General features: G+C 44.4%; 2 protein-coding genes across 4 annotated transcripts in view; one reads left to right on the forward strand and one right to left on the reverse strand.

Moving 5' to 3' along the window:
• The window catches only part of FAM184B (family with sequence similarity 184 member B), a 172,879-nt gene that overhangs the window by 73,192 nt on the left and 73,564 nt on the right, over nucleotides 1-26,123 (forward strand). For all 3 annotated transcript variants that reach the window (XM_058430013.1, XM_058430014.1, XM_032135520.2), the window contains 5 exons: nucleotides 8,757-9,509; nucleotides 10,584-10,719; nucleotides 12,479-12,618; nucleotides 13,164-13,370; nucleotides 25,208-25,318. In XM_058430013.1, the coding sequence (XP_058285996.1) occupies nucleotides 8,802-9,509; nucleotides 10,584-10,719; nucleotides 12,479-12,618; nucleotides 13,164-13,370; nucleotides 25,208-25,318 (1,302 nt within the window). In that variant the 5' untranslated portion in view covers nucleotides 8,757-8,801. The remainder of the gene's footprint in view (nucleotides 1-8,756; nucleotides 9,510-10,583; nucleotides 10,720-12,478; nucleotides 12,619-13,163; nucleotides 13,371-25,207; nucleotides 25,319-26,123) is intronic.
• Nucleotides 1-26,123, reverse strand: part of MED28 (mediator complex subunit 28) — a 125,461-nt gene that overhangs the window by 11,086 nt on the left and 88,252 nt on the right. The window lies entirely within an intron of this gene.

Here is a 26,123-nt window from a genome sequence, read left to right on the forward strand (position 1 = left end):
TTTTTTTTTTTTTTTGAGGCAGAGTCTCGCTGTCGCCCAGGCTGGAGTGCAGTGGCGCGATCTCGGCTCACTGCAAGCTCAGCCTCCCGGGTTCATGCCATTCTCCTGCCTCAGCCTCCCGAGTATCTGGGACTACAGGCGCCCGCCATCTCGCCCGGCTAATTTTTTGTATTTTTAGTAGAGACGGGGTTTCACTGTGTTAGCAAGGATGGTCTCGATCTCCTGACCTCGTGATCCGCCCGCCTCGGCCTCCCAAAGTGCTGGGATTACAGGCGTGAGCCACCGCGCCCGGCCAGGTGGAGTTCTATTATATTACCCCTACATATGAAGTTAGCCCCATCTGTAAAATAAGGCTAAGCATAAAAACATTCACTTTGTAGAATTGTTATTAGGTTTGTTTAAAAGTAATCACAGTTTTCGCCATTACTTTTTGCGATTACCACAATTACTTTAGCACCAACCTACATAGATTAATTGAAAAGACACATGTAAATTATCTGGCCCAGTGAATGTCATACTCTGGGCCCTCAACAGATATTATGTCCTTTTTTTTTCTTTTTCATTTCAATTCTGATTCCTGCTGCCAAACTTGATGAAAACTTTCATCAGGATCTGATGCTTAAAAGCCATTAATTAGAGCCTTGTTAAACCTACAACGCTCAATCTCTACGACCCTAACAGGCCTCTGCTGAAATCTCCTCTGAAGTCAGCCCATCAGCAGTGGATTTCTAAAACTCTTAGGAAGTCGTTTTGACTTGCTCAGAATTTGTCTTGGCTGCTGAATTATTTATGTGCCTTGATGGATTCTGAAGTCAGCCTCTGCTGTAGGAGGTGGGTTTATAAATGAGGCCTGGAGCAGTCTGATGTTCCAGTCTAGAAGGTGGTCAGTGAAAGCAAGCAAGCAGATGGCAGAAGAGTTGCCAAGCAACCTGTGAGGCATGAAGCCCAGGAGAAGAGCGGGCTGCTCAAAATCTGCTCAATGATTTCAGACATTCCGAACAAGCTGGAGGAGATTGTGTCTCTAAAACATGGGACCTTTCCTTTGGAGGAGATGGGATGAGAGAGGAGGGAAGGAAGAAATGTTTAATAAGTATTTACTACGTGCCGGACACCTAAGATATATTATCCTATTTGATCCTCACAAAAACCGGGCCTGGATTCTCTCTATTTTATAGGCAAGAAAACTGAGCTTCAGAGAGGTGAAATAACTTGAGCATATATTAAAAGATAAGTTCTGGGCAGGGTGTGGTGGCTCACACTGATAATCCTAGCACTTTGGGAGGCTGAGGCAGGTGGATCACCTGAGCTCAGGAGATCTAGACCAGCCTGGCCAACGTGGTGAAACCCCGTCTTTACTAAAAATACAAAAAACTAGCCAGGTGTGGTGGCATGTGCCTTTAGTCCCAGCTACTCAGACTGAAGCGGGAGACTCGCTTGGACTCAGGAGGCAGAGGTTGCAGTGAGCCGAGATCGCACTACTGCACTTCAGCCTGGAAGGCAGAGGGAGACAATAATAGAATAGAATAGAATAGAATAGAATAGAATAGAATAGAATAGAATAGAATAGAATAGAATAGAATAGAATAGAATAGAATAGAATAGAATAGAAAGAATAGAATAGGAGGGTAAGCTCTGGTACTGAGAATGCCAAGAATGCAAGGCTAAAGATGACCTGAGCAGGGGATTGGAGATGTCAGCAAGAATGTAATTGAAATGATTGACCATGAGGGACAGGTTGAAAAAGGACAGATGTTAAGATGAAAAGAGACTGTTAAACTAGGAGAGGGCTGGCCACAGTGACTTACACCTATAATCCCAGCACTCTTGGAGGCTGAAGCGGGCAGATCACTTGAGCCCAGGAGTTCGAGACCAACCTGGGCAACATAATGAGACCCTGTCTCTAAAAAATAAAAATGAAATAATCATCCAGGCATGGTGGTATGCATCTGTAATCTCAGGTACTCAGGAGGCTGAGGTGGGAGGATCACTTGAGCCCAGGAGGTCAAGGCTGCAGTGAGCCACAATAACACCACTGCACTCCAGCCTGGGCCATAGAGAGAGACCTTGTCTCTCAAAAAACAAACAAACAAAAAAACCTAGGAGAAGAAAAAGGGTCAAGCTCAGAGAACAAGTATAGAATGAGGGGAAGGGAGTGGAGAGGGTGGAGAAAAGGGAGGATGTGGTAAGAGTGAGCACATGTCCCGGGGAGCAGTCCCAGAAGTGCCCTTGCATGGTCAGCGTTGAACACTTGCACACATCTCCACATTGCACAGGAAGACACACTGGATGCTTGCAAGCATTCTCAACATTCTTTGAGCTAGTTTTATGACACAAGATGGCAGGTATGTTGTCCTCCTTTCTCTTTCATCTCTTCCTGAGGCTCCTGTATTAATTATGAAGATGAGTTTTTTTAAGGCCAGGCATTGGAATTTTATTAGTTGCATTTATAAGCAAAAAGCAGACTTCAGGCTTACTGGCAAAAATGGAAAAAAGAGTAAAGAAAATTTTACTTAATAACAGTGAAATGAGAAACATGTCGATAATCTCCCACAGAAACGACTTAATGGCTCTCAGAAGGAGGCAGAGAAATAAATTCTAGCTTACACAATGGCACATGAAGCAGCCAAAAATTAAAATGAGAAATCTCTTTTTTTTAAACTGACAAGCAAAAATTGTATATATTTATGGTTTCCAGCATGTTTTGATGTATGCATATGTGATGAGTGGCTAAATCAGGCTATTTAACATATGCATTACCCCACATGCTTATCATTTTTTGTGGTGAGAACACTTAAAATCTGCTCTCTTAGCAATTTTCAAATATACAGTATGTTGTTATTAACTGCAGTCACTGTGCTATACGATAGATCTCTTGAACTTATTCCTTTAACTGAAATTGTGTCTTTTGACCACATTAATTTCATTTTTTTTGTTTGTTTTTATTTTTATTTTTTGAGACAGAGTATCACTCTGTCACCCAGGCTGGAGTGACAGTGGCACGGTCTTGGCTCACTGCAACCTCCACCTCCCAGTTTCAAGTGATTCTCCTGCCTCAGCCTTCCAAGTAGCTGGGATTACATGTGCACACCACCACGCACAGCTAATTTTTAAATTTTTAATGGAGACGGGGTTTCACCATGTTGGCTAGGCTGGTCTCGAACTCCTGACCTCAAGCAATCTGCCCACCTTGGCGTCCCAAAGTGCTGGGATTACAGGCATGAGCCACTGCGCCTGGCCCCAACATTAATTTCTTTATGTACAGAAATAGCATGGTCTCCAAAATCTATTATGAAGTTTAAAAAAATCAAGGTGCAGATGAATGTGTATGTGTATAAAAGACGGTGAAAATATGTGATATGGAGTATGTAACATAACATTCTTGTTTATGCACACACTATCCCTGAAAGGATATATGAGTAACCTTCTGTGCAGGGAGGTGAGGGGAAGGGGAGGGGAGGAACCATTTACCAGATTTCAGCCTGACAGAACAGTTCAGGCAGATTCTTCGTGTCCCCAAGGGATACCACATTTTGTTGGATTTGGGGACTTTGGTTGCCAGACACTGTGGCTCCATGTGAACATGCCAAAGTGCCCTTAGACATTGTGAGCCCACCGTGTGGTACCCTCTCTGCTACCCCCACCCTGAATGTGAGTTTGTGTTAATTTTGGGTGGGCACCTTGGAAGCTTGGCCCTAGATTTCCTCCAGATTTCATCCCATGCGCGTTTCCTTTTAGCTGATTTTGCTTTGTACCTTTTACTGTCATAAATTCTAGCCCCGAGCATGGCTATATACTGAGTCCTCTAATGAATGGTTAAACCTGGAGTTAGTCTCAGGGACCCCCAAACAGGTACTAATAGATGCTGTTACAGATAAATGCCAAGATGTCAGAGGCTCAACACGGTAGTTATTGATGTAAAGATTGATGACAGTGTTCCTGAGGGAGTAGGTGGCCTTCTCCCTGGTCCTTCAGGGCTCGGATGCCTTCCATCTTGAACTCTGCCTTCCTCTAAGGCCTGTGACTCCTCTGCATTAAGTTGGCAGATGAAAAAAGAAACTGTGGAAAGGACATGAGCCCTTCTTAATGTCCCCACATTGGCCCCAGGATGACACACATCACCCCATCTACCCAAATTCCATTGGCAATCACCAGTCATAGGATCTCACCTAAATGCAAGAAGCTAGGAAATGGGGCCTCTGCTCAATGGCTGCTCTGCAGCAGCTCTTCGCTGTGGAAGGAAAGCGTGAATCCTTGATGACCTATAGTAGCCCCATAGCAGATACTTACTATGAACCTACTGTGTACTCCACTTTATACCAAGTGCTGTCGAGCAGCCCAGAGAAGTGATACTGTTCCTGTCCATGTGCAGCTTGACATGGAAAAGGGGATTGGTCACCCCGAGGATGAGGAGGCAAGGCCCACTTTTTCTGGGAAGTCTTCTTTCCTCCCAGACCGCTTCCTCTGTGTTTCCATAGTAACTGGTGATGAATCCTCTCGTACCACTCATCGCAGTGCATTGAAACTTTCCATTTTCTTATCTGACTCTCCTACTGAATTATAATATTTCTGAGGTTGCAAATTCAGTGGTCTTATTGGCCAGCATGTAACCCCAGTGCCCAGCACAGAGCCTGCCACATCTGAGATGTGCAGTGAATCCGTGAATGAATAAATGACTGAGTGAGACAGTGAGATGCGTTGTGGCACCAGGTATGGAACGTGTGCTTCAGCATTACTCAAACCTTCTTATCTTTGGGACTTCGCAAAAGTTACTGAATTTCTCTGAACCCCAATTGCTCAGAAAAATACCAAATTGCAGGGTTACCATGAGGATCCTCTAAGATTGTGAATGTGTATATAGCACCTATCCCTGTGTTAGGCACAGAGGAAATTTGATTAAAATGGTATTTGTTATTAACATAAATTATAGCCAATGGGAAACCAGTTTCAGCTTCCAGATGTATTCTTGGATGGAAGTCATTAGGAGGTCACAGAAATTAACAGAAGTGGCCAAATCCTGTGCACCAAGTGATGAGAGGGAGGAGTTTTGGAGACAGTACTTCATTTCATTGTGGGATCTTCCTGGAAGGACAAGGGGACTTCCTTCTGCTGTCCGTGACAGAGTGTTGGCCTCATGGTTCTCAAAGTAGTGCTTATTCTCCCAGGACTTCACAAGATATCAAACTCATCTCACACCTTGAGTTACATTCTTCAAGATAGAGTTCTGACTCCTTTATTCACTCATTCACATAATAATTTTTAGAGTGTCCACTTGAGCCAGGCAATGGGGATGAAGAGTAATGAACAAGGAAGACCAACCTTCTCTCTCCTGGAGCTTACATTCTGGTGAGGAAGACAGACAAAAAACTAATAGCTATATCAGACAGAGACAATGAAAAATAAGATTTTAGGCTGTGTCCTGGATATATGTTCACCCTTTCTTCAACATCTGCAGCCTCCAGGTAAACCGTTGTTAAATCTGTTACACATGTCACCTCTAGTGGTGCCATCTGGCCTTCAATGATGATTTTGTAATTAACACACACATGCATAGACACACAGGCACACAGTGATACCCCAAACTTCCTCTCATATACTATTCCCGATTGGTCTATTTTCTATTTCATAATTATAAAAGCCTCTAGTTTTTGACTTTTTTTTAAAGCCACACAAAGCTTTTTTTTGTTTTCTAAACTCTATGCTAGGGAAGGCTGAGTGTGAAAGCTCTTCCCTGCTTGATGGGGGGGTCCCCACTTGCTCAGCCTCCCCCAGGATCCCCAATGTTGCCCTGACCTCCATCAGAGAACTCAAGACTACAAGGAGTGCAGTTTGAAAACCATGGGTGAGTCAGTAGTAGGAACTTGGCAATGAAGTTAGAGTCTAGTTCAATAGACAGCCTCATGGATAAGGAAAAACCAGCAACCCACAAAGGCTAAAAGTAAATCAGTGTGAAAGGGTGTGGTGGGGAGTCTTCAGGAAAACTTTTCTGATTGTAAATGCCCCAGGCAGCCAGTGTCGTGTTTGGCATCTGACCCCACGGCCTCTACACCAGCTCAGCTTCTCTTGCATTGTTCTCAGTGAGGACGTCTCATGTGGGGTTCACCCTGCCCTGGATTTCTCAGTCTTTGACCCCCTTATCTCCAGCGATCTTTTCCTCTACTTGGCCTCAGTCACATGCTCCCTTTGCCACTTGACCTTGTCATCACCAAAAAACTACTTCCGCTCCATCTTTCCAGCTTGCTGGCCCTTGAAAATACCTTGTCTTCTCTTTCTGTCACACCCGCCAAATAAAAGTCCAACTCCAGATAACCCATCCATCCTTCCTGTCCTTCTCTGAACTCATTCAGATGAACCTGACTGAGGAAAATCTCACGGCAAAGCAGAGAGAACTGTAACTCAACACAGCCTCTGTTGCCACACTGTAACGTAGACCACTGGCTTCCCCCTTCCTAAAAATGAGTTCACAACTTCTCACACCTCACACCTCTATGCTTTCTTCCTGTCCTCCATCTCAGCTCACTGTTAGTGACCTTGTCTCATCCCATTGAGAATGTAGAAGCTACCTTCTCATGTCTACAAAGTGAGAGCTCCCTCATTCACCTGTCCCAAGTGCCACACACCTGTCTCCACCTCTTCCTTCCATCCTATCCCCATGAGGACGTGTTCTCACGGCTCTTAAAACCAATCTCTGTGGTACCGTTCTCGGGGATTTTGGCCCTTTATTATCTACTGTTATTCCTGGGGCTTCAATTTCTGTTTGTTTTGTTTTTGAAACCCAGGCCAGAGTGCAGTGGCAGGATCATGGCTCACTGTAGCTTCAATCCCCCCCGGCCCAAGTGATCCTCCCACCTCAGCCTCCCAAGTAACTGAGACGACAGGCATGTGTCGCCACGCCCAGCCTTTTTTTTTTTTTTTTTTTTTGAGACCAAGTCTTGCTCTATCGCCCAGGCTGGAGTGCAGTGGTGCAATCTCTGCTCACTGCAACCTCCACCTCCTGGGTTCAAGCAATTCTCCTCCCTCAGCCCCGCCAGTAGCTGGAAGCACAGGCGCCCACCACACGCCCGGCTAATTTTTGTAGTTTTAGTAGAGGCGGGGTTTCACCATATTGGCCAGGCTGGTCTCGAACTCCCGACCATGTGATCCGCCCGCCTCAGCCTCCAAAATGCCGGGATTACAGGCGTGAGCCACTGCACCCGGCTTTTTTTTTTTGGTAGAGACAGGGTCTCCCTACGCTGCCCAGGCTGGTTTCGAAATCTTATGCTCAAGTAATCCTCCTGCCTCAGCCTCCCGAAGTGCTGGGATTACAAGCATGAGCCACTGTGCCTGGCTTCAACTTCTGGATTCTCCATGGGGTCATTTCCATCATCCTACAAATATGTTCTGGAATCTCTCATCAAGCGAACAGCAACAAAAATCTCCTGACTCCACCCCCCTTATCTGTAGCTCAGGCTCCCTCCTCCAAGCGCCGGACATTTATCTCTGTTTATGCCTTGGTGCCGTCTCCACTAGTATGTCCGGAGGCACATCAAACTTACTATGTCCAAATTAGACTTCCCGATTTTCTTCTGCTTACCTGTTCTACCTACAGTTTTTCCCATTTCAGGAAACACCGACCTGTGGCTCAGGCCAACATCCTAGGAGTCATTCTTCATTCCCCGGCTTCTCACTGTGCTCCTGTCTTCCTTCATTCAGTTCTTCACACAGCAAAGAAAGCATTTTTTTTTTCTTTTGTGTTAAAACTGGGAGAACAGACATCTTTGTCTTGTTCCTGATCCTACGAGGGAAGCATTTAGTCTTACACCATTGAGTATGGTGTTAACTGGGGACTTTTCCTAGATGTGCCTTATGAGGCTGAAAAGAGTCCCTTCTGTGCCTCGCTTGTTGAGTGTTTTTTATCATGCAAAGACGTTTAATTTTGTCAAATATTTTTTTCTGTGTCTATTGAGACAATCCTGTGGTTTTTGTCCTTTACTCTGTTGATGTGGGGTATTACATTAGCTGATTTTCAAGTCATACTGGCCTTTTTATATATTGCTCTGTCCAGGTTTTTGTGTGTGTGTGTGTGTGTGTGTGTGTGTGTGATGGAGTTTCACTCTTTTTTGCCCAGGCTGGAGTGCAATGGTGTGATCTCAGCTCACTGCAACCTCTGCCTCCTGGGTTCAAGTGAGTCTCCTGCCTCAGCCTCCCGAGTAGCTGGGATTACAGGGGCGCGCCACCACACTCAGCTAATTTTTGTACTTTCAGTAGAGACCGGATCGCCATGTTGGCTAGGCTGGTCTCGAACTCCTGACCTCAGGTGATTCACCTGCCTCTGCCTCACAAAGTGCTGGGATTACAGCCGTGAGCCACCGCGCCCAGCCTCTGTCCAGTTTTCTAAGTGTTTTGTTCGGGGGTTTGCATTCCAAAGTGTTCCTTCTGAACAAATGAGATGACATCACTTCTCTGCTTTAAAACTCTTCCATGGATTCCCACCGTACTGCAGAGGTCCCCTTCGGAATTGGGCCAAAGCTGCCCTCTCTGGGGCCTTTGGGCAATGTCACCCCTTTGCTCCCAATCCAAGTCCTTCCCTGTCGCGCTTTCCAGCTCTGTCACTGGCTTCTCCTGGGAACAGTTTCTAATAAATCCCCTGCACGCAAATCCTCTTCTCACGTGCCACTTGTGCAGATCAACCGCCATGCAGGAGAATATTGCTGTGTCCCCTCAGCCCTCCCACACCCCAGCCCCCTCACCCTAACTGGGCTCTGTTGATTTTCCTGCAGGTGATTTATGCCCTGAACACCCGCCAGGATGAGGCCGAGGCCAGCATGGAGGCGCTGCGGGAAGCGCACCAGGAGGAGCTCCAGAGTGCGGTAGCAGAGACCAAGGCCAGGCTCCTGCAGGAACAGGGCTGCGCAGAGGAGGAGGCCCTTCTCCAGCGCATCCAGGCCCTGGAGAGCGCCCTGGAGCTGCAGAAGAGGCTGACGCAAGAGGCGCTGGCTGAGTCGGCCTCGTGCAGGCTGGAGACGAAGGAGAGAGAGCTGAGGGTGGAGGCGGAGCACGCCGAGCGAGTCCTCACGCTCTCCAGGGAAATGCTGGAGCTCAAGGCTGACTACGAGAGGAGGCTCCAGCACCTGACGAGCCACGAGGCCACCCCGCGGGGCCGGCTGCCCCAGGAGAGCCCTGAAACCAAGTCAGAGCCAGGCCAGGGGCCGGAGATGCAGGAGGTCCTGCTAGAGGTGCAGCGGCTGCGAGTGGAGAACCAGCAGCTGAGCAAGGACTACGCCCGCAAGGCCGAGGAGTTGCAGGCCACCTACGAGAGGGAAAACGAGGCCATCCGGCAGGCCATGCAGCAGTCGGTGAGCCAGGCCCTGTGGCAGTGGCAGGAGAAGGAGTCGGACCTCCGCAAGAACTTCCAGGTCCAGGAGTCGGCCCTGCAGGCTCAGGTCCGGAAGCTGGAAGGAGACCTGGAGCACAGAGGCCGCAAGATAAGTGACCTAAAGAAGTACGCCCAGAAGCTGAAGGAGAGGATTCAGGTAAAGCAGCATCTCTTCTTACAACCCCAAAGGGATAAATCAGCAGGGCTGCTTATTGTGAACCTGCTATAGGTCAGGCACTGTGCTAAGCACTTGCCTTCTAGGGAGGTGAGCCCTATTATCTCCATTGAATTCACCTACATTCATTCCACACACAAACACACGATATATATATATATATATATATATATTTGTTTTGTTTGTTTATTTTTGAGATGGAGCCTCACTCTGTCACCCAGGCAGGAGTGCAGTGGCACCATCTCAACTCACTGAAACCTCCACCTCCCAGGTTCAAGCAATTCTCCTGCCTCAGCCTCCCTAGTAGCTGGGAATACAGGCACCCACCACCACACCCAGCTAATTTTTGTATTTTTAGTACAGATGGGGTCTCGCCATGTTGGCCGGGCTGGTCTCCAACTCCTGACCTCAGGTGATCCGCCTGCTTCAGCCTCCCAAAGTGCTGGGATTACAGACTTGAGCCACTGCACCCCGACCACAGATATTTATTGAACACTGACTATCTGCCAGGCCCAGAGCTATGGGCAAGGGACAGGTGGTGAGTTAGACTTGGTCCCTAACGTTGGAGAATTTGGAAACCTGCACTCTACAGATGAAAAGCTAAAACCAAAATTGAGAGGCTTAAGGACTAGCCTACATTGGCACATGGCTAATAAGTGTTTGAACTCAGGTCAGCCTGATTCTAAAGCCCCTGTCAGTTTCATAGCAACCTAAAATCCCCAGGACTTTGTGTTTATAGAGAGCAGGATCATTGATGATTCAGTTATGTGAGCCCCACAAAAGCACAGAGCCCCATCTCTACAAGTAGCAGCGGTTAACATTTCTAACACTTCCTGAGCATTTTTTTTTTTTACCACTTTATCTCATTTAATCCTCACTAAAGGAAGGCCAGAGGATGAGGAGGGATTTGATGAGCTCTGGGCCACTGAATTCCACTGCCTCAGGGCTTCTGCTGTGCACATACCCGCCTTTCAGGTCTGATGGCTCTTCTGTGTACACAGGATGTCTCTATACAGAGCTATAACCAGAGAAATGGGACCCTTCCTGTCTGTTTAGGACCTGGATGTGCAGCTTAAGGAGGCTCGACAGGAGAATTCAGAGTTGAAAGGCACTGCAAAAAAACTTGGGGAGAAGCTGGCTGTTGCCAAAGACAGAATGATGCTGCAGGAGTGTCGTGGGACACAGCAGACAGGTGAGAGGCCCTGGAATGACTTCCTTAAAAGACCCAAGGTTAGCTGCCAGGTTGGTCTGGTGCTACTGGCAGCCTTAAGCCTGCTAAGGGAGCAGAGAGGAGGGGCAGGGCTGCTTGATATGACCTGCCTGGTGGGTGAGACCAATCCCTGCAGGGTACAGGTGAGCTGACACCTACAGCTGCCTCACCTGGAGCTGGCTCAGGTTGGACATCTAAAAGGTGTGATGTGAAAGGACCCCTTGCCCCCAAATATTTCCCCACCAGGCTCACCACAGTGCCTGAAATTCTTAGCACTGACTCGCTTCACCCCCCACCACTTACACAATGATTTATGCTTTTAACATCATTTAACACAATTATGCTATTGAGTCTTTCCAAAAATTTTGTGTGATAAGTATTGTCAATCTGGTTGGGCAGATTGATGGTGGCTCATGCCTGTAATCCCAACACTTTAGGAGGCTGAGGAGGGAGGGCTACTTCAGCCCAGGACTTTGAGACCAGCCTGGGCAACATAGTGAGACTCCATCTCTATGAAAAAATAAAAATTAAAAAATTAAATACAGGCCAGGCATGGTGGCTCATGTTTATAATCCCAGCACTTTGGGAGGCCGAGGCAGGTAGATAACCTGAGATCAGGAGTTCGAGACCAGCCTGGCAAACATGGTGAAAACCTGCCTCTACTAAAAATACAAGAAAATTAGCCAAGCACGGTGACGGGTGCCTGTACTCCCAGCTACTTGGGAGGCTGAGGCAGGGGACTGGTTTGAGACCTGGAGGCAGAGGTTGAAGTGAGCTGAGACTGGGCCATTGCACTCCAGCCTGGGCAATAACAACAAAACTCCCTCTCAAAAAAAAAAAAAAAAAAAATTAAATACAAAGTATTGTCTTGAATTTGGGGCTCAAGTGATCCTCCAACCTCGGCCTCCCAAAGTGCTGGGATTACAGGCGTTAGCCACCACGCCCAGCCCAAAAAGTATTGCCAATCTTTCATGTTACAGATGAAGAAATGAGACCAAGAAAGGATAAGTGGCTGGCTCAAGGTCAGCCAACTGGTTGGTGACAGAGCTCTTGCTTGTATCCAAAAATACATGATTCTAATCCCCTAGGCCCCTCAACAGAAAGCTCTTGACACTGGGAGATATAACAAAGGCACAAAACTTGGGAGCTGCCTTCAGGGAGCTCATGGGCCCGTACCTTACAGCCCACAGCATGCTTTGGTATCGTAGACATGGCCCAGGCAGCAGACGAATAACGTGCATGGGAAAGACGCCACCATGGGGCAGAAAGGTGCAGAGAAGGGGAGGTACTGGTTCTGCAGGAACAAGAAAGGTGTTGTGGGTTTCGAGCAGAGGTCTCAAAAATGGGACATGAGTACTTCAGAGAATATGGGAGGAAAACTTAGTCATTCTGCTTATATTAAATATTTGTTTTTGTTTCATCCTTTAAATTCCTATTAAAAGAACATATATTTGAAACATGCTCAATTTTTTTAACCTATAGAAACTGCAGTCAAAAAGATTTGGAGCTTATTTAGGAAGGGAGAGCAGGGCAGTTATTTAAGCTCACAAGGCTTCTTGAGAAGAGACGAGAATTGCTACTTTGACCATGCTTCAGGGCCAGCAGACCACAGGGCAGGAATTACACAGGGGATGTTGGACAAAGTGGTTGAAAAGCGGAACAGGGGCCTGACAGCAGAAAGCCTTGAACAAGAGGCCATGGCCAAGAGCATTCCAAATAATGCTGAAATGTATGCTTGCAGATGCCATGAAGACTGAGCTAGTTTCAGAGAACGAAGTCCTGGGGGAAGAGAATGACTTGGAAGCCGGCAGTCTTCGTCCTCAGCAGGATCAAAGCTGTCTCAAGGAGTGCCCTTGCATGAAAGGAGGCACAGATACGCAGGTAGTGTCTGACCCAGCCCTGGGAATGGAGAAGGCACAGAGAGCTTTGCTATCTATTATAAGCATCAGGTAGAGGCCAGTCCCCAAACATAGTGGATCCACTTGGAATCAGCAGACCCCGTAGTTCCTAGAGTAGAATTCCAGCCAACTTACTGCCTACTCCATGCCACTGGAAACCAGGAGACTGAGAATGTAGCAGAATCCTTCCAATGCTCTATCATCGGCTTCTGGGAAACTGGAAACTGGCTTAGGATCTCATTGCATGTTCCCAGTCAAAACAAGCAAAGCATTATTTAAAATCTACCACAGTATGGGCTGAAATATCCGATCTCATGATAATAGATACACCATTCCAAAAAGCCCTTTTCCAGTGGTGGAGACTTTTACTAACATTAAATATATAGTCTTGTAAAATTGATTGCACCTTGTGCTACATGCTGTAAAAACAGTGTATAAAAGTTGTAAAAGTTGTATGAAAGGGAAATGGTGATTCCCTGCTCCTCACCCCTCCCCAGTGGTTTTACAAGGTCCCTTTTCTTTTTATAGACCAAGAAAGAGGCAAGTGCTGACACAGAATATATGAAGCAACAGTATGAAGAAGACCTTCGTAAAATCAAACATCAGACAGAAGACGAGAAGAAACATCTCAAAGACCAGCTAGTGAAGCGACTGGAAGACTTGGTAAAGAAGCACACTGTGGAAATCAAATCCGTTCGCTCATCCGTGGAGGCTGAAAGAAAGAAACTGCAGAAGGTGAGACCTACTTCCATAGAGACTGTTCTGGTTCTTTTTTCTTTCTGCCACCTCTTTTCTTTCCTTTTTTGTTCCTTCTTTTCTTCCTTAAACATTTACTGAGCTCCTGCTCTGTACAAATGTAAGCTTATTCTCTGAATACACACAAATGAAACATACAGTTATGATAGATAGCAAAGCTCCCTATGCCTTCTCCAAAGGAAGTTCAGGGTCTTTTGGAGGAGACAAGGGGACACCCCTATAGGCCTGGAGTCATTGACATGGGGTGGAATCGTGTCATGAGTGGTGAACTTAGGGAAATTCAACTCTACTTACTCTGCAAAAACATACAGAGAAATACCATGAACCAAAAATGCAGGCCTGGAGGACTTCCTGGATCCAATTCCCCATTCTATCACCACACTTCAAGTGATTTAACCTGGGCCCCTACAGAGGGAAATTCCACGTGCCTCAGGATCCTAATTTGTAAAATGGAGGATGATAATAATAGCACCTTGTAGAGTAGCTGCAAGGATTTAATGAGGAACCACGTGAAGACACAGGCGTATCCTAGTGCCTAGGACACGTGGGCAGCAGGTTGATGCAGGTGATTAATGAGCAGCGTGCCAAAGTGAGGGGAAATTCTGTCTCTGTGCGCTGTTCCACTCTCCCTCCAAACGGGGTGGCTTTCTGCTGGCAAGGCATGCGAAGCCTCATCTCTTGGGTTTGCTGGAATAAGTAAGTAACATATGTGAAGATTTCAGAAAAGAATGAAGTATGAAGCAATATCATGGTGAACGTAGGTGGAATGCTTTGTTTAATTATTACAAGGAGGCCTCTTTATAGCCCAAGATTCTGCAGTACCAGCTTTGAGTGTCCACTGAAAGATAATCCTGTATCACTGGGGCATACACTGTTGTGTGGGGGTTACGAGTAGTAAATACTCAAGATTATGTGTTAAATGAACTCGTGAAAGATCAAGACTAGTCTTGGATCTAAGTCTTAACCCTGACACAAGCTCTCTGAAGCCTGATTTCTTTTTTTTTTTTTTCTTTTTTTTTTTTTTTGAGACGGAGTCTTGGTCTGTCACCAGGCTGGAGTGCAGTGGCGCAATCTCAGCTCACTGCAACCTCCACCTGCCAGGTTCAAGCAATTCTCCTGCCTCAGCCTCCCAAGTAGCTGGGACCACAGGCATATGCCACCACACCCAGCTAATTTTTGTATTTTTAGTAGAGACGGGGTTTCACCATGTTGGCCAGGTTGGTCTCGATCTCTTGACCTCGTGATCTGCCCTCCTTGGCCTCCCAAAGTGCTGGGATTACAGGCGTGAGCCACTGTGCCTGGCCTAAAGCCCGATTTCTAAAATAGGGCTAAATACTTCAAGGGCTTATTATATAAATTAATTATGGTATTATAGTATATATAAACCCTTAGTGCAAAGCATGTAATGAAAGTTCAAGATATGGTAGGTATTGTTAATTTCTTTTTTTTGTTTTTGTTTTTGTTTTTTTGAGACAGGGTCTCTCTCTCTTGCCCAGGCTGGAGTGCATTGGTGTGATCATGGCTCACTGCAGCCTCAACCTCCTGGGCTCAAGGGATCCTCCTACCTCAGTCTCCTGAGTAACTGGGGTTGCAGGTGCATGCTACCATGCCTGGCTAATTTTTAAATTATTCTGTAGAGATGGGGATCTCACTGTGTTGCCCAGCTGGTCTTGAACTCCTGGACTCAAGGGATCCTCCCACCTTAGCCTCCCAAAGTGCTGGGATTATAGGCGTGCACCACCATGCCCAGCTCTCATTGTTAATTTCCATGTGCATTGGGTAACATGATGTGTGATAATATTATTTCATGACCAGTATACTTTATAAAGTACCTTATACTTTAGAACACATTTAATCTTTCCAACAATATTACAAAATGTTCATATCCCCATTTAGAGTTGAGGAGACTGAAGCTCAAAGATATTATATATCTAGACACACAGCTAAGCGGTGGAGCTGCAATTCAAATCTGATATCCTGACTCCAGAGCCCGTGGCTTCCCCACCTTCACACTGGGTAGGCAGCTGTATTGAAAGCATTTTTTCTCCCCATGAGCTGCAACTGGTTGCACAAATCTAATCCTCAGACAAACAGATGGACACTCTTTCCATCCCTGGCCACAAGCGGCAGGAGGGTCCGCAGGGGCTCTTACAGAGCTACAGGTTGCCCTGGTAACCTGTCAGCCACACCTGACTCTGAATGTGTAAATCTCACTTCAGCCTTAATAGGGGGCATGAGTCCATCTGGGATATGAATCATGTTGCAATAAATTGCACTTACTTGTTTTTTTGGTTTTACATTTTGTTCATTTCCAAGAACTGAGAATTTAAATTAGGCCATGCAGATTGGGAAAGGTGAAAGCTTAAAGAGGCCTCCAATCTAGGGTTTATGGACTAAAAATAGATACCATTTTCCCCTTTAGAGTTAGGAGTGCACTATTTCTTTGAGCCCCTGTCTGCAGGTATATTCTGTATCCTGAGTGCTACCCTAACCTAAAGAACACACTATAGGAGGTGGGCTGGAGCTGACCTGGAGGCCTTGATGCCTTCCTTGACCCCAGATTAGATGATACTGTCACTGAATCTTGACGGACAGCACAGTACACATCCTATAATTAGCATTTGCATATGCTGACTCCTAGGGAAGGGATGCAGATGATGTATTCAGCACCTCCTGAGCTGTGCTAATCACTCCTGCAATTCTTAGTTGTATCACTTAGGATTCTTGGTGACAAGAATCACAAACCCACCTGGGAGTTTAGATAGAAAAGAAATTTAACAAAGCGTAATGAAAGACCAGGGAACTGGGCTTGGCAGCTACCTAGCCAGGAATAATGTCCCAAATCTATTGCAAAACAGATTAGAACACCTATGCTGCCACCTCTGAACCTGGACCTGCAGCTTACACAGCCGACGCCACCAACACTGGGCCCTGGGCTTTGCCTGGAGAACTGACTGAGCTATCTAATATGGGAGCCACTAGACATGTGTGGTTACTTAAATTTGAATTAATTACAATCAAATAAAATTTAAATTTCCATTCATCGGTGGCACTAGCCGCATTTCAAGTGCTCCCTAGTCATATGTGGCCAGTGGCTACCCTATTGGCCAGCACAGGTCTGAGGGATTTCTGCACATTAGCTACGTCACACTGTAGAACATTCCATCATCACAGAGAGCTCAGTTGGTCAGTACAGCTCTAGAACAGCTGGCCCTGCTGCCTCTGCAGCAGGTGCCAAGTTCTGTGTGCCTCCCACTGTCCACATCATGGCCTGTGATTTGAAATCCAGGATAGGTGCGCCTGACTGGGGAGCTTCAGTCATGTGCCTATGCTCAAGTTGCAGGCAGTCTGGTGTTTTCCAGGTCTATGATAAGAGGAGGGCTTTGGCCATCAGATGGAGAGTTCTCAAACATCCAAATGGAAGGGAGGCTAGATCTTTGGCAGCCAAAAGGAATGACAACTCTCCACTCAGCATTCAGATCCTGACCTCAGCTCTGTTGTTGTTTTTCCATTTCATAGACAAGGAACTTGGGAAATTAAGTAACTTGAGTAGAACACAACTGAAGTTGGATATGAATCAGGCTTGCCTAACTCCATAGCCAGTAATTCTTGCTCTGTACCAGTCTATGTGTATAAAAGAATATACATTGCCCTGGGCCGTAGATACTAACATTTGGGTCCTCACTCTGCCATTGTCCATCTACTGTTTATTTACCATTGACTGAATGCATATTTATGTTTCGAGCAATGCAGGAATACAGGAATCGGCCATGTCTTCAGGGAACAAACAGTCTGGTAGGGAGGACAAGATCTAGTCAAACAACCAGAGTCAAGTCAGTGTGTAATAAGTACTGTGCCTGGGGAGAGCAGTCTCACTGTCAAGTCTTAAATACGTCACCTCGAACCATTATGGCCTCTGTTTTCTAATTTTAAATAACAAATATTAATGACATTTTCTCAAATTTTATTATTTGCTACTACCACCAAAATCTCAGATTTTTTTTTTCATATTTCTATCGATTCCCAAAATACCCCTGGTTATTTAGAAGTATATTGTTCAATTTCCAACTATTTGGGACATTTCTAGATATCATTTCATTATTGATTTCTAATTTGATTCCCCTGTGGTTAGATAATAGATTCTGTCATTTTATTCCTTTGAAATTTGTTCAGCTTGTTTTTGGCCCAAATGTGGTCTGTCTAGATGAATGGTTCATGTGTGCTTGAAAAGAATCTGAATCTGCTGCTGTTGGGTGGAGTGTTCTATAAAAGCTAATTAGGTCAAGTTTGTTGATAGTATTGTTCAAGTCTATTATGTCCTTACTGATTTTTCTCTACTTGTTCTGTTGATCATTGAGAGAGGAAGATTGAAATCTCAAGTCAAAATTGTATCTTTGTCTATGTCTCCTTTTTGTTCTCAGTTTTTGTTTCATGTAAATTGAAATCTTTTTGTTTGTGCATGTACATTTAGGATTCTTGTGTCTTCTTGATGAATTGACTCTTATTATTTATGAAATATTATTTGTCCTGAAGTCTGCTTTGTCTGATAATATATGTATATTCCAGCATGTTTACGGTTAGTGTATCTAGGTCTATTTTAATCTGTCCTTTAACCTGTGTCTTTCTATTAAAAGTGCTTTTGTGGTATACTTGGATCCTTTTTTATACAGATTGACAATCTCTGCCTTTTAGGGGACATTTAGACCGTTCACATTTAATATAATTATCATTAAGTGTACCGTCTTGTATTTCCTACTTGTCACATCTGTTCCCCACCCTGTTTTTCCGTTTAATTTGATACATTGAGTATTTTGGGGGTATTCCATTTTCTAGCTCCACCTTTGATTTATTAGGTATGCTCTCTTTTGGCAAAGTGGCGAGCTAGTGGTTACTCTAGAATTTGGAATATGCACCTTTAAATTTATTGGTCTGTCTTGAAATACATTACTTCACACATACAAACCTCATGATAATACATTTTCATTTCACCCTTTGTGTTCTTTATACAATGGTTGTTATATATTGTATTTTATTCTACACATGCTATAAATCCCACAGTACATTGCTTTTATATTTGTTTAAACAGACAACCATATTTTAGAGAAAAAAATTTAATGAGAAAAAAGGGTCATTTTCCCATTTGTTTGCCATTTCTGCAGTCTTCATTCCTTTGGTGGCTTCAAGTGCCTGTATAGTATCATTTTTCTTTAGCCTAAAGAACTTCCTGTAACATTTTTTGTAGCGTGTGTCAACTCCTACTCACGACATATTTTCTTTCTCTACTTTGCCTTCATTTTTGTTAGATATTTTTACTGGATATAGAATTCTAGGTTGACAGTTGTTTTTTCTTTCAACACTTTAAAGATGTCATTCAGTATCTTTTGGTTTGCATTTTATTCTAATGAAAAGTTAACAGACACATTTATCTTCTTTTCCTTGTGTATAGTATATTTCTTCTTATCGACTGCTTTCAAGATTTTCTCTTTATCACTAGTTTTCAACAATTTGATTATGATATGCCATCATGTGATTTTCTTCATGTTTTTGTTATAGGCTCATTGAATCTATGGGTTTACAATTTTCATGAAATTTGGAAATTTTACGGCCATTATTTCTTCCATTTTTTTTCCCGCTCTTGCTTCTCTTCTAATATTGTCCCACAAGTCATTGAGGTTCTCTTCATTTTCAGATTCCTTGTCTCTCCGTTTCAGTTTGGATAATTTCTCTTGCTGTGTCTTCAAGTTTACTCATCTTTCTTTCTGTACCATCTAAACTTTTTAAAAACCCATTTAGTACATTTCTCACTTTAGATATTATAATTTTTAGCCTTAGAAATTCCATTCTGTTCTTCTTTACAGTTTTCTTCTCCCTCCTCATTATTTTCATGTTTTCCTTTAAATTATTGAATATATTTATAATTGTTCCTTTAACATTATCATCTCTGTCACTTTTGGGTCTTTTTTATTGACTGGTGGTTCTGCTCTTTATGAGACATATTTTTCTGCTTCTTTGCCTATTTAGTAATTTTTTATTGAATGCTGGACATTGAGAATGTTAAGTTGTTAAACGTCTGGATTTTATTGTCCTTTTTGCTGAATTTTGTTTTGACAGGCAGTTAAATTACTTGTGAATCAGCTTCATTGTGTGAGACATTTTTATTACGATAAATTATACATAATATAACATTTTCTTTTTTTTTTGAGACAGAGTCTCGCTCTGTTGCCCAGGCTGGAGTGCAGTGGCGCAATCTTGGCTCACTGCAAGCTCCGCCTCCCGGGTTCATGCCATTCTCCTGCCTCAGCCTCTCCGAGTAGCTGGGACTACAGGCGCCCGCCACCACGCCCGGCTAATTTTTTGTATTTTTAGTAGAGACGGGGTTTCACCGTGGTCTGGATCTCCTGACCTTGTGATCTGCCCGCCTCGGCCTCCCAAAGTGCTGGGATTACAAGTGTGGGCCACCGCACCCGGCTAACATTTTCAATTCTCCAGATTTATTTTTAAGCTTTGTTAGGATGAGTCTAGAGTAGAACTTTCTCTAGTTCTAGTTAAGTCCTACTACAGAGTTGGGATGCTTCAGGGGGTCTCCCATGTATTGATTAGCATCAGTGTTGGTATTATTGCTAATGACTGGTTCTGAGTGATTATTTAAGGCCTTGTACTGGTTGACTCTTTCAGCTGCATCATGAACTTTAAATATATACCAAATAATTAACTTTTCTTTTTGAAAAAAGTTAACAAGTTTTCTCTTAAAACACCAACTGAAATCTCTACATGGCAATTTTCTGTGATTGCTCAGTTGTTGTTCCCTTACAGTGGCACTTTTACATCTCTTTTCCTTAATTACCTGTAATTGTAGACAATCCGGACAAAGAAACAGAAAATGAGTGTGAGTCCTGTATCTACGTCTTGTCTCAGCAGTGGGATTTCCTCTGTGTAAAATGGGTGCCATAAAACCTGTTTTCCTGGGTATCTGAAAGTTCAGTGAGAATAGAGTTCGTGAAAATGCTCTGTGAATTCTATAAATTAATGGCCCATGAAACAGTCTTCCAGGTTTGGGATGAAGCAGTTTAAATATCTGAGAGCATTGGTCTCCTTTTTTCTCAATGTCCTTGTCTTTGTTTTTTTTTTTTTTTCCTCTTTACCTGAGTTAAGGGAATTTTCCTGTTGAAATCTTCAAGGTCACTTTGGGCTGAGCTGGACTGGGCATGCTTCTTTCAAATCTGTGTTCTCCAGTGACCCAGAACTGTTTGTTTTCTGAAAGTAAACCACATTATTTTGCACCCAACATGAAGCTCACTAATGCCAAAAATTACTGCTGAAATTGATTATTTCCATCTGTGGGGGAATTTTTTTTCACATTAGGTTCATTTGTCAAGGTTACAGCTGAAGCTATGATTAATCACTTGTAGACTGGGAAGTTAAGCTACGTAAAATTAGAAATAGCCATTGCTTTATGCTAAAAATTATTATCACAGGTGATTGTCACTGTGCTGTTACAGTGAACACATCTTGGCAGTGTTGGTGAGTGTCTTCTTTATTAAAGCATGTTAAACAAAACTTCTGTTCAATAAAAGCTTCTATGGATGAGAAGCTAATTAATGAAGTAAAGATAATGAATTTTTGTTGAAGGAATGGCCTTGCTGCTGATGATTGCTTAAGTTACCTGAACTTGTTTGAAACCAAAGGAGAATTTACATACTGTGTTTAGAAAATGAGCTCTCAAAAACAACAAGCCCTGCAAAAGGGGATCATAGATTTACTGAACAGAGACTATACACATGCTAAATATCCAGGTTTTTTTTTCTTCTAAGTGACTGACCCCAGGAAAAATGCTAAGGGCCTCCCCAGAGTCACTGGCCTAGGCTGGGCTTGGCTCCACAGAAAGTATAAAGGTGTCATGCAGGTGATCAGCAGCAGTATCTTTTCAGATGTTCAACTTGGAAACCCAGGAGTCAAACATGATCCCTTTCTCACCACTCACATTCAATCATCCATCAAATGTATTAATTCTGCTCCTTCAATGACTGTGGAATTCCTCCACTTCCCTCTCTCCTCAGTGGTACCATGCTGATCCAGTCAACCTCCGTTTCATGATGGACTGTGCGATGATTTCCCTGCCTCCAGTCTCCCCACTTCATGTAATCTAATCTTCATTGCAGTGGAACCTTCTGGAAATTCAACCTTGGTTTCAAACTTTCCAAACACTCCCTATCATCGTTATAATGTGTTAAATAGTTCCAATTCCTTAACATGGTTTTTAAGACCCTACAGAGGTAGACTCCTGACTGCTCTCTCCTACCTCATCCCACACCTCTCCCCTGTCCAACTCTGCCCTCCAGCCTTTTACTATTTATTTATTTATTCGTTCATTCATTCATTCATTCATTCATTTAGAGACAAGGTCTTGCTTTGATACCCAGGCTGGAATACAGTGATGCGATCATGGCTCACTGTAGCCTCAAACTCCTCGGCTCAAGTGATCCTCCTGCCTCGGCCCCCTGAGTAGCTAAAACAACAGGTGCATGCCAACAAGCCCAGCTAATTTTTAAAAAATTTCATAGAGATAGCGTCTCGCTGTGTTGCCAAGGCTAGTCTCAAACTCCTGGCTTCAAACAATTCTCCTGCCTCATTCTCCCAAAGTGTTGGGATTATAGGCGTGAGCCACACTCAACAGTTCCAGCCTTTTAGTTCATCTTTCATTCCAGGTTCTTTACCTTGATGAAGAGTACTTTCTCCCTGCTCCCACATTTACCTGCCTGGTCCTGTCCGGTTCTTAATGATCCTTCCAGTCCAGCTTAAACATGGGTTTTCCTACAAGTCTTCTCTGCTCAGCCTAGTGATGCTGTTGTCTGATACATGACAACCTCTGTACTCACACACTCAAGCGTTTTTCTGTACTAGGAACTAAATTTTCCTTAAAAAGGTGGGGAAGAAGCACAGTCAACCAGTCAGGCTTTCCTGAGTTCAAATCTTGACCCTGGGCAAGACATTTAACCTCTTTAAGTTTCATTTCTTTATCTTTACAATAAGCCTTAGTGGTAGTACCTAAGTCATAGTGCTTTCACAAAGACCAGAGAGATGGTCTGTGTAAAGTGCCAGCAAATGGCATGTACTTGGCAAATGTCAGCTACTGTTATCATGTCCATTAGATCTACAGGTCTATAATCAACTGACAGCCTAGGAGAGCTGCTCTACAAATACCTGCTGGATATTGTAACCGCTAATTCACAGGAAATTTTGGAGTGTCCGAGGGCTTGGTTCTTTAATGTCTTATATTTTCCTCATGTTCTCTCCCTAGTTTTTCTCATTCAAATGCATGCCTCTATGCATTCTGTATGCTGATGGCTCCCAAATGCATACTCCAACCCACAACCCTCCCCTGAATTCCAGACCCTCTGTCTATCTAATTAGACATCTAACAGATGTATCAAACTTGACACGTGCAGACAAGCTCCTTAGATGGTCTCTGAATCCACTCCTGTCTTCCCCACCTCAGTTCATGGTGGCACCATTCTCTCCTGGTGTCATCCTGACCTCTCCTTTCAGTGAGTCCTGTCAGTCAACATTCCACATATATCCCAAGTTCTGCCCCTCCTCCCAGCTGCACTGCCGCCACAGGCCCAGCCACCATCACTCTTACCTCAGTCACCACCACAGCCTCCTCCCAGGCCTGCCTGCCACTGCTCTCACCCCACCCCTCCACCCACATCAGTCTGTACTCAAGACGGAAACCAGTAGTGAAGCTGGGCATGGTGGCTCATGCATGTAATCCTAGCACTTTGAGAGGTGGAAGTGAGAGGATCGCTGGAGTTTAGGAGTTTGAGACCAGCCTGGGCAACATAGCAAGACCCCATCTCTAAAAAAAAAAATTTTTTTCATTAACTGGGCATGGTGGCATGCGCCTGTAGTCTCAGCTACTTCGGAGGCTGAGGTAGGAGGATTGCTTGAGCCCAGGTGGTCAAGGCTGCAATGAGCTGTGATTGTGCTATTGTACTCCAACTGGGTGACAGAGTGAGACCCTGTCTCAAAAAAAAAAAAAAAAACAGAAAAACAGTAGCCAGCTTATCCAAATATAATTGCAACCACGTCACTCCTCTGACCAAGAGTTAAGTGGCCTTCACCTCACTGGTAAGTCTTACTTTGATGCTTGAGGCCTCAGATGGTGCTCCTCAGACCTCATCTAGTCCAGCCACGGCGGCTCCTCTCTGTCCTTAGAACATGCCAGGGCCTTTGCAGGTCCTGGAAACCTCACACCCAGACATCTCCTTGGTGAACTCCCTCACTTATTACAGGATTTTACTCCAAAGTCACTTTCTGGAGCACTTCTCTGGCCAAGTTATCTAACATTTCAGCCCCTCCCCAACACTGCAGAGCCCCCTCCCGGCTTTATTATTTCTCCATCTAACCTAGTGTTTGCCGTCTTATTTGCTCATGGACTTTGATTGCTGCCTGTCTTTCTCACTCAAATGTCAGCTCCTGGTGTGTAGGAATTCTCCCTTTTATCTCCCCAGCTCTGAGAACAGTGCCTGGCACATAGTAGATCTCAATAAATATTTGTTGAATGAATGACACAATGTCTACCTAAAGTTCAGCTAAGAGGAACAGACTATCTCATTCACTCCTCTAGATACTTGCACAATTTCCATCGAAATTAAGCTAGAACAGAAAGCCTAGGTCTCTATGACAATTTTTTTTTTTTTTTTTTGAGATGGAGTCTTGCTCTGTCACCCAGGCTGGAGTGTAGTGGCGCCATCTCGGCTCACTGTAAGCTCCGCCTCCTGGATTCACGCCATTCTCCTGCCTCAGCCTCCCGAGTAGCTGGGATTACAGGCACCCGCCACCACACCCGGCTAATTTTTTGTATTTTTAATGGAGACAGGGTTTCACCATGTTAGCCAGGATGGTCTCGATCTCCTGACCTCGTGATCCGCCCGCCTCGGCCTCCCAAAGTGCTGGGATTACAGGCGTGAGCCACCGCGCCCGGCCCCTTTATGAGAATAATATTAGTGCTTGTCATCTACCAATCCTTTACTATGTACCTGGAGTGGCAGGCAGCAAGTGAGTAGCACAGTGAGTCACTGAGAGGTTAGGAAATGTAGGAAATGTGGTCAAGATGACACAGCTGGAACGTAACTGCACCACTCATGTAGTCCCCAGAATGTTCCTTCATCTGGATCTGCTTTGCACTGAGGCTCATGGGCTGTGGTGAGGGACCATGGAGCAATAGGCCCTGGGAATCCCATCGTTTATTTTATTTTAGTTATGTATTTATTTTTAAAATAGAGACACTGTCTCACTATGTTGCCTGGGCTGGCCTCGAACTCCTGGGCTCAAGCAATCCACTTGCCTCGGCCTCCCAAAGTGCTGGGATTACAGGCGTGAGCCACCATACCCAGCCAACCACATCATTTTGACTCACGTATGGATGCTGTTGAGAAGAAATTTTGTACTGCTTTTCCTATTTCCCTGCATCTGAAAATGTAGTTGGCTTTTTTACTTATGTGACACTGACAAGTTTGATAGTAATGAATGTGACACTGAGAATTTTGTTAGTAATGAGCATTTTTTTATTTGACACTAGAAAACTTAAAGACAACAATTTGCCCCACCCCACCCCTATATATATCAGGCTTTGTGGTGTGACGTTAACACGTGTTTTTTTTTTTACCTTCTCGTGTATGTCTAATTTATGTTTATTTGCAGTATTGTATGACACTCATAAGCTTCTTTGATCTCTGGGAATAAGGCAGGGTGTGAAAACATTAAGTGTCCTGTTTTCGTGCCTTGTATGGTTAACTCTTCCAATCATCATTTAGGAAGTAGAAGCACAGTTGGAGGAAGTGAGGAAGAAATCAGAAAAGGAGATAAAGCAGCTGGAAGAAGAGAAATCAGCCCTCAATGTGAAGCTCCAGAATTCTCTGCTCGAGGTGAGCCCCGAACAAATGCAAGCCTTGCGGTGCTGTTTCTGGTCCCTGGGAGCTTCTGCCTAACTGAGAAGCCAAGAATTTTGGAAGACAGAAACGGACACTCAGCCAGACAGGCAGGCTGTCTCAGGGGCATGCATTTAGCTGCAAGTAACAGAGAGCCAGATTAGAGATGCTTAAACAAAGAGGCTTTTAATGTCTCAAATAAGAGAAGGACACAGGAGGCCGCTGGTGTTGGTTCTGTGGCTTCATGAAGGCACAAGTGGATAGCCTGCAGTTCCCCTGCCTTTCCTTCCCCAGGGCTACATTCGCCCCTTTGTGGGCTCTTAGCAATTTTGCCTTTCTAGGCCCTTCCTTCATTAAAAAATATTAAAAATTTATATTTTATGACTGCATTGGTAGAAAGATGAATATCATCCAGACTATACTTTTTTTCTGATTTTAAAAGAAACTAACACATTTTCTTGGGCCCCTAAAAGTATCAAAGAACTAGTAGAAAAGGCTAGAAAACAGAATCCTAAGAGCCATTTCTGAGCCTGCTTAAACCAAAAAAATGTCAATAACTTTCCTTCCTTCCCCTGTCCTCCCTCAAACCTTCCACATGAGACCTGTGTCTCCCACCTGCTTCAGGAACCCATGAAACCAGTTCCTCAGCCCTGGCTGTACATCACAACCTCTGGGGAATTTTTAAGAACACAGAGGCCACGTGCAAAACAGTATCAATTGTTTAGGAATATCCAAGAAGTCAATCTAAACAAGGCATGAGGACGATAGAATCAAATTGGACCAGTGGTTATCTCTAGAGGGG

This window comes from Hylobates moloch, unplaced genomic scaffold, assembly GCF_009828535.3.
Source record: "Hylobates moloch isolate HMO894 unplaced genomic scaffold, HMol_V3 SCAFFOLD_17, whole genome shotgun sequence".
In the NCBI taxonomy this organism is placed as follows: Eukaryota; Metazoa; Chordata; class Mammalia; order Primates; family Hylobatidae; genus Hylobates; species Hylobates moloch.